General features: G+C 40.9%; 1 protein-coding gene across 1 annotated transcript in view; it reads right to left on the bottom strand.

Moving 5' to 3' along the window:
- Nucleotides 1-3,976: 3,976 nt before the first annotated feature.
- Pkhd1l1 (PKHD1 like 1) overlaps nt 3,977-9,008 on the bottom strand; it is a 148,362-nt gene continuing 143,330 nt past the window's right edge. Inside the window, exons 75-78 of the mRNA XM_028867944.2 lie at nt 8,774-8,920; nt 8,312-8,465; nt 7,102-7,359; nt 3,977-4,192 (exon numbers count right to left, since the gene is read on the bottom strand). Of these exons, the coding sequence (XP_028723777.1) occupies nt 4,182-4,192; nt 7,102-7,359; nt 8,312-8,465; nt 8,774-8,920 (570 nt within the window). The 3' untranslated portion in view covers nt 3,977-4,181. The remainder of the gene's footprint in view (nt 4,193-7,101; nt 7,360-8,311; nt 8,466-8,773; nt 8,921-9,008) is intronic.

Genomic DNA, 9,008 nt, shown 5'->3' with positions numbered 1-9,008 from the left:
TGTGGATTAATGTCAGGGTCTTCAATTCAATTCCATTGGTCCACATGTCAGTTTTTATGCCAGTACCAAGCTGTTTTTATTACTATAGCTTTATAGTGGAGCTTGAGGTCAGGGATCATGATGCCTCCAGAGGTTGCTTTATTATACAGGATTCAATCATACCACAAAGACACATGCTCAACTATGTTCATAGCAGCATTATTCGTAAAAGCAAGGACCTGGAAACAACCTAGATGCCCCTCAACCAAAGAATGAATAAAGAAAATGTGGTACATATACACAATAGATTACTACTCATCAGTAAAAAACAATGATACCATGAAATTTGCAGGCAAATGGATGGAACTAGAAAAGATCATCCTGAGTGAGGTAACCCAAACTCAGAAGGACATACATGGTATGCACTTACTCATAAGCAGATACTAGATGTAAAGCAAAGGATAACCTGACGACAACTCAGAGCTTCAGGGAGGATTCTAAGCGGGACATATTGATGAAGGAGAAATAGATGAGATCTACATGAGCAACCTGGGGGTAAGGGGATGTAATGGAGGGCAAGGAATGGGAGATGAGAACATAAGGAAATGGGAGGTTTGAGCTGGAACAGGGACAGAGTGGGAGAGCATAGAAAGAGATTCCATGATAAATGGAGACATCATGGGAATAGGGAGAAACAGGGTGCTAGGGAAGTTCCCAGGAATCCACAAGGATGACCCCTACTAGCATTAGTCGAGAGGATGCCTGAACTGGTCTACTCCTGTAACCAGATTAGTGAATACACTAATTGTCATCATAGAGCTTTCATCCAGTTACTGATGGAAGCAGATGCAGAGATCCATGGCTGGGCGCCAGGCTGAGTTCCAGGAGTCCAATCGATGAGAGAGAGAGAGAGGAAGGATTCTATAAGCAAGGAACATCTCGATCATGATGGGAATACATACAGAGATGGCCAGCCAAACTAGCGGAAACTCATGAACTGTGGGCCCATGGCTGTGGAGCCCCCATGGAACTGAACTAGGCCCTCTGGATACATGAGACAGTTGTTTAGCTTGAACTGTTTGGGGGGCCCACAGGCAGGCAGTTTGGGATCCATCCCTGATGCATGAGTGGGCTTTTTGGAGCTTAGTGCCTAAGGTGTGACACCTTATGCTGCGTTGGTGCTGTGGAGGGGCTTGGACCTGCTCAACTGAATGTACCAGGCTCTGCTGACTCCCCAGGGGAGACCTTGACTTGGAGGAGGTGGGAATGTGGGGAGAACTGGGGGGGAGTTTGGGGAGGCAGGAAGAGGGAGGAGGGATCTGTGGTTAGCATGCAAAATGAGTAGAAAATTTCTTAATAATAATGAAAACATAACATTCTTCTAAATTATGTTATCTAATTTTTCTATATACACATTGATAATAAAATGTTAAAAATACAAAAAACTCCATTTCTAGTGCAAAAATGCCAGAGAAAAATGATTTCAAAGCAAAGAATTCAAAAGAAAAAAGGGGCTATTATATGAATGAAGACATATAAAGTGATATTGTTTATGGATTCCTAAAAACTGGAGAAATACAAAAAAGCAGTGATTAAAATGTGATTTTTTTTCCCATTATCTATTATGGGAATATAGTATGATAATTCTAGAAACTTTTTTGGAAACAGCCAAAAGCTTTGAACAGTTAATTTAGTGCCTTTTCACAAGTCTGTGGCAAAGAAGAAAGCTTTTAGAAATACCTTTTACTGCCCAGTAACATATTATAAGACCTCTTGTTTAAATGTCTACAGAAGGGCCGGGCGGTGGTGGCGCACGCCTTTAATCCCAGCACTCGGGAGGCAGAGGCAGGCGGATCTCCGTGAGTTCAAGGCCAGCCTGGACTACCAAGTGAGTTCTAGGAAAAGGCGCAAAGCTACATAGGGAAACCCTGTCTTGAAAAACCAAAAAAAAAAAAAAAAAAAAAAATGTCTACAGAAAAAAAACTGACAAAAACTTCCAGTGGGTGAAACTAGAACTTAGGTAGAAAAAGATCTATATACGGTGCCAATTTTGTGGCATTTGCAATGCATGTATCTCTTCCAGAACCCTAATTTGTTCTGGAGATGGTAAATTACACATCTTGGGATTTAATTTTCCAGCAGAAATGAAGTATCATGAGATGGAAAGAAAAGGGGAGTTGCCTTAGAAAGCCTGACTTTAAGTCTCAGCATGGACTAGAGGTGTGTCTGACCTCCTCAATCCCATCAGGACCAGATGTTTCTCAGTAAGTGACTGAAGCGAGTATGAAAGTGCTCAGTTACCCAGTGATGTCAGACCAAGCATCAGTAGTACCCTTTGACACGGCAAGTGTTTGTCACAGGGCTTTCATGCATCTTCTCCAAACCTCCTGTCAAGGACCTCTTACCTGCAGTTCCCATAAAGTTATGACTTTGTTCTATTCCAGCTGTTGGCTTGAACGTATTCTATTGCTTCTAGCCATTCATTGGGCCCTCCCTGCTTCCTTTTCCAGTCATCTTCCCTTTTAGGCAGCCCTCCTAGACAATGCTTCTGACTGTTAGACTCTCACTGACCGCCACCCCACCCCCACCCCCACCCACACACGCACGCATGCGCGAGCGCACAGACACAGACGTTCATAACTCATCCCTGCGCATCAGGAAGATGAAACTGTGCAAGTTCTGCCATTCGCTACAAAAGATTGCTACTGGCTTTCTGATTAAATTCTTAGGCCACAAACTCCTCCATTGCATACCTTGCCCTTCAAGGACATATATTGTTTTCCATGAGTTAAATGTAAGGTCCTTTTCTCTTGGCTTGGGGTTAGAAGCTGGTTTCTCTATCCCCTCTGTTTTGAAATGTGGCCTCTAAACACAGCTGTCTCCAAAGATCTGCTCCTGAAAAAAAAAATCTTCTAGTATTTATGCTTTTAGGTGACTTACTTTGAAACATGTTACATATTTGTGTGGTATCTTTCTTTGTACTTTGTCTTAGCCAAAATTTATGTTTTCCTATCTGGCTAAAGGTGTGTCCTGTGACTGACAGAACAAAGAAAATTTCCTCAGGTGTATTGGCAGAAGGCTGCCTCTGTCCCCTAACCTTGTCTCTCTTCCCTTTCGCTTGCACAGATGCCTAACAGTGACCAAGGGTGAATATACTGGGAGATGGTACGTGGGAGACAGGGCACAGGCCTCACAGGATTTTATCAATTAACCTAAATTAATTTTGAGCTCCCTCTGTGCCTGCCACAAAAACGACTGCCATGCCTTCAGTGGGAATTCTGCCAAGTTAATCGTTCCCTTTAAAATTTTCTGAGTAAAAGTTATATTAGTTATATGGTAAAAGTCTGAAAGCTTTGGGGTAACTTTACTAATCTGTGGCTTTCTGCATTCTCTAATTTATCACTTTGTAAAATAAGGTGGGTTTTTTTTTATTATGTTCTTTGTTGTTTTGCTTTTGATTCTGTTGATCTCTGGAGTCGGAACACATGCTCAGTACAGACAGTTTTGAAAGGCAATGCGGGCTAAATGGAAACTAAATTTGTCCCAATGGCCAGTTTTAGGGACACCAAGAAAACTCTTTTTTCTTCTGGGATTCCTAGAATACCTGCAGATCTGAAAGGCAAGTGTTCAGCCTGAGGAAGGTGCAGAACAGTCTTGCCACCAAGACTGCCAGAAAGTTCAATGACAGCCTTTTGGAAACCGGAGCTTTGTGGAGAACACAGAACACCAGGAAAGGTTGGTTTCTTTGCTTTGCTTTTTGCTTGGCTTTTGTTTGCCTGTTTTGTTTTTGTGACTGTTGCAGCATGTAGCCTAGCTTGCCTTGGAGTCACTGTGGCAATTCTGCCTCTGCCTCTTCACCACTAGGGTTAGAGGCATGAGGCACTATGCTTGGCTCCTTCAACTCCTTAATGATACTTTGGGGGGTACTTGGAGATGAAGTATCTGCTTCCACATGTGAGATTCCTGTAATTTTTCATGAAATCAGAACATGTAAGTATAAGGAATCAACAGAAACTTGTATTTTGAAGAAACTTGAACTCTTTGATTAAATATAAGGATTACATGTTAAGCATTATAAAAATACAAAAGTATTTTTGTATATTTCCTTGAAAATGCTGTAGGCTTTTCTTGTTGTGCAGCAAAATGGCTGATACATAGCAGTTCTTCTGGTTCTGTTTTCAGCCTGTTCTTCAGTAAGCACTTTAGTTGCTTGCTGTAAAATAGCAATAATACATTTTTTAAAAGAGGAGTAATAACATATGGTACATTTAAAAGTATGTGTCATTAATTTTAACTTTGAATATATTTCATAGTTTGGCTAACAAGGTAAAAGTAACATATAAAATAATCTCAAATTTGCAAATTTTACACTACACTACCATCGATAATCTTTTGGTGGAAATGTATATAGTTACAATTCATATACAGTTTTTTATGCTCTTTGTAGGTAAGCTTGCAATTTTATTTAGCAGAGCATGGTGATTCTCTTAAAAACAAAGTATTAAATCACAATGAAAAGTCATAAAAACAGTGTTCCAATGCATTGTGGGAATTGAAATTTACCTTCATTACAAATATTAACAGCAAAGCAGAAGCCATTGACAATTTTTTGCATTTAGAAAAAGTCCTGGACATGACTCAATAATTATACAATTTACTATTGATTTGAAAACAGTATGCTCTTAGCTGGCAAACTACCAAAGTTGTGAGGGACAGTCAGAATGACTGTGGACAATAACTGAAAACCAAGCCATTTATTTATCAGTCACAAACTGCACTGGCATACAGTCAGCAGTACTTATCATTTAGTCAATGGCCTTGTAAGTAATATTCATTGTACTATTAAACAATTTTGAAAATCAATCTGTTCTTTTATTAAAATTCTGGAGACAATGTCAGACATAAAGCTGGCTCGTGCAACTTGTGTGTTGGTTATTTACCTGGACCCCTATTGGCCCTCAGCTTCGAGCCCCACTTCCTTCTCCTCCCTCTCTCTCACATGTCCTCAGCTGTGAGAAGACAGTAGTGGGTCTCCAAGACCATGCTTCTCCCTTCCCAGCTGGACCCTAATTATTCTCTGCCATTAGAAGGTGAGCCATTCAGGCTCTTCCCCATGTCCCGACTGTTGATTCTAGCCTCCTTGGCTGTTATTATTACTCCTAGACCCAGCAACATGGTGACCTCTCATCCTGGCCTTCTTTACACCTGGTTTAAATTCCAGTTTGGGATTTTTTATTTGAGTACTTGAGTCTGAATGATTGTCCCACTTTAAATTCTTCTTCACTTTCATTGTTTATTATGTGATGCCTCCATTTCATTCATCTTCCCCAAACCAGAAGTTCTTATCTTTTAAATAAATCATAAACAGATTAATATTTGCCAAGCTTTTAAGCACTTTAGACTTTGCTTGGCCGGACCCTGCCCAATGAACAGTTCTAAGTCAGAGGTGAGTGTTATTCTCCTTTGGAGAATTAAAATCAACTCTACTGCATTTTCAGTACATATAAAACATAAAGAATATGCTCTTCTAGGTGCTTGAAGTTTGATGAAAAATATATTTTGAATGCAAATTCAATGCAAGTATATAAAGGCCTATGATAATTATATGAATGAAGAGACCAAGGAAAAGGGGGAAATGTTTCACAGAATGGGAAGGGGAAAGGAAAGTAGACTAGAGAATGTGGGTTTTGAGCCAAACCCAGAAAAATGCTGAAAGAGGTAGGTAGAGTTGACAAGTAGACGAACATAGTCTAGATGGAGGAAGCCTGTGGAGTCGAAAGAATGAATTAATTTATGTGTTATTTATTTTCAATGCTGAGGTTGAACTCAAGGCCTTGCACATGCTAGTAAGCCTACCACTGAGCTATAGTAGCCAGCCATGAAGTTGAAAATAGCAGGAAGGTGGTCCTTAAAGCTGGTTCTTAGTCTGTGGTCTTGATGACATTTTGTGTACAGTGAAACCTGGCAGTTACTGTTATCACCATATGTTCCTGTGCTTCAAAAAGTGAAATCTAACAACAGTTTGGAGGGTAAAAGTGAATGAATTCATGAGGAGAGGTTTTGGAGACTAATACAGTGGATGAAGGGAAGAGTATATAGCGAGGAGACGTTAAACAAGGACAGATATGAGACATTCTAGTCTGATGAAGATGGTGAAGAGCTGGTGATGGATGTGGAGTCTGAGAAGTATGAACTGGAGGGGTCAGAAAAGCATGGTGTCGTTACTGAGATGAGGCCGGTGTAGAAGAAGTACATGAGGACTTAGCGCTGACCGAATTTAGTTGAAGGCATGCCTTTTCCTGCTCCTACATTTTTCTTGGCTCCTGCTTTTCCTTCTCTCTCCAAATGGTAGACATTTTATGCAACACTCCCAGGCTTCACATGCTACTCATAGAGTAACATAGACCATCATTTAGAATCATTCTAGCTCAGAAAGGCCTCTCTTTCTTTTAATCTCTTCAAATTCACTATCTGCTGGCCACATCTGGTCCTAACATCATTTTCACCAGGTTATAACTGATGTTGCCCAAGCCACACCAATTAGAGCCCTGTGGCCACAGTTACTCGTTCAGTGATGAGCATGTGCCCCAACCCAGGTCAGTGATTGGGCTGTAGGATTGGGCTGCTGGATCTGTTGAGGAGGTGTCTGTGTATTGTGTTGGCCGCTGGATTGTATAACATAAGCATAAGTGTATGAGTGTATGGGGACATTTACCACAAAGACTTGGAAGAGGAGTCAGCCTGGAAGTGGAGTTACCCCTAAGAGAATAAAACCAAGAAGTGGAGAAGCATCACCTCAGTCCTTGACTCTGCTGTGACAGACCACTCCTGGGCTTCTTAGCTAGTTAGTTGCATAAGCATTTCAAGCTGTGTCCGCCCTTTGCAACACCTGAAGAGTTTTGAGATTATCCACGCGTCTCCACCCCCACATTCTTGTACTCTACAATTAAAGGCGCTATCATTTCCATAGCGCTGTCTTGTCTGCCATCGAACTTATATTTCTCTTTGTGTCTCCAGTGGTGCCAGACACAACTGCTGTATGAACAGCTTTTGATTAGGAAACACTTGCTGGCCCCTGCAAACCTGGAGACAGAGGTTCCATATGGAATGAAGTGTACTTACCTGTGGTTGGGCTCAAGATGAAAACGGCAGCCATAAATACTTCCAAGAGCAACAGTCTTCCTACGAGACAGCCTGTTACGACAGTCAGTATCTGGACAGGAGTACCCACAGTGGATGCTTTGCTGTGGCCGCTGCTGCTGCTGCCACTGCTGCTGCTACTTCCGCCCCCACCAGGGAGAGTCTGTGCTGACAGGCTGAAGGCTCTCGATTCTGCCCGGACAGTATTATCCAGGATAAATTCAATTTTATAATTTTTTCCTAGGGAGAGAAAAATCATTGTCGTAGTTGACTCCTCTGCTTGTTTTCAGTCAGTTCCCATTCGTCCTTTATTGGCTTCAAAATTGTGACTAATTTCTAATGAAGTATTTTTGTAAATGGAGTCAGGTGACATACTTTGAGTACAGAGAGGGATAAAGAAGTTCTCAGAAGTTCAGGCTGCATCTGACCACAGGCAGGGGTACAGTACTGTCCCTAGGCAGGTAGATCTGGGATGTGAAAAAAGTTACCACAGCAAGCCAGAGGGTAAACTAGTGAGCAGTTGTCCTCCATGGATTCTGTGCCAGGTTCCTGCTTCGAGTTCCTGCCTGGACTTCCCTGAGTGATGGGCTACTCTATGGATGTGTACCCGAAATAAACCTTTTCCTTCCCTAAGTTACCTGTGGCTGTGGTGTTTATCATAGCAACAGGAAATCCATTAGAACACTTTTGATTCTCCACAGAAACTGGTTTATCGACTCAAGGCTCCACAAATAGTCATCTGTATATATTTTCTCTCTTTTTTTTTTATTAGTTTGCAGAAAGTCTACAAGTAACTTCCTAGTTCAGCTCTGAATCCTTGCATAGATTGTTAAATTACTACAAGTCTACCTTTTCTTAAATGAAAAATGCATATATTAATTTTTAAATTATAAATGTAACACATTTAGTGAGAAAATTTGGAGCAATAACAGGCAAGAAGAGAATACAAATCATGATTTTTTATGTATGGTTTCCAATTATATTTAAATTTCTCTAATCATTATTTTAATTTCTTTTTTGTATATTAAATGTATTTTATAAGGGGGGCAACTATATTCAGAAAAAGGCATAATATAGCATTTTGATTTCTACAGTTTATTGACCAAAGCATTATAGAATATTTTGTCCATTCAAAGAAAATACACAGCTCTTTACTGAGGAGATGTATGAGGACCTAATACGGTCTACTCACCTGTTCTGTGAGGACTGAGATCTGTATAGTTGGCCCAACAGTTGCTAAATGGAATTGTTGTATTTCCACTAAGGCCACCAACTTGGTTGTTATTGGAGTCCTTTAGGATAGCCTTCAAAGTAAGTGATGTAATTCCAACTGATACACAGTTACCCTCAAGAAAAAAAGAACAGTGGAGAATTATAACAAATGCCCTGTCCTAAATTTTCAAAAAATATCTACTAATTTTTATGTCTATTACAAATTAAAAATCTACAGAATCTCCTAACCTCTCCAAAAGAGATCTTGAACATGAACAGAAAAGCACATTCATTTCAAAGAAACATTTTGGAAACAGTAAACAGAAGAGGCTATCCACAGGTTTTAGTTTTAACTCTCACATTCAAGCTGCCAGGGAAGTGGGTCCCTTCCAGAATTATAGTCAAAGCTATTCACTCCAGGACAATGCGCGTCAGGACTCACCTCGGGATCTACAGCCTTTACTGAGGGCTGCTGAGGAAATGGCTGTCCTGGCTGTGCTGCCACCGGCTGAGCAACCACTGAGAGTGAAGACACAAAGGCCACGTAGTGAACAGGAAATCCAGATCTTTCAACTGGCTGGGCAGTCACCTGGGGTGGACAGAGCAAGGAAGTGATTTTTCCAGGACAAACTGCATTTCACAGCCAGCTCAGCCAAGCCAAGTGCAGTATTCAGTTC

This window comes from Peromyscus leucopus, chromosome 20 (assembly GCF_004664715.2).
Source record: "Peromyscus leucopus breed LL Stock chromosome 20, UCI_PerLeu_2.1, whole genome shotgun sequence".
Taxonomy (NCBI): Eukaryota; Metazoa; Chordata; class Mammalia; order Rodentia; family Cricetidae; genus Peromyscus; species Peromyscus leucopus.
The sequence above is the reverse complement of the archived record's forward strand: the minus strand, read 5'-3'. Positions and strand labels throughout refer to the sequence as shown.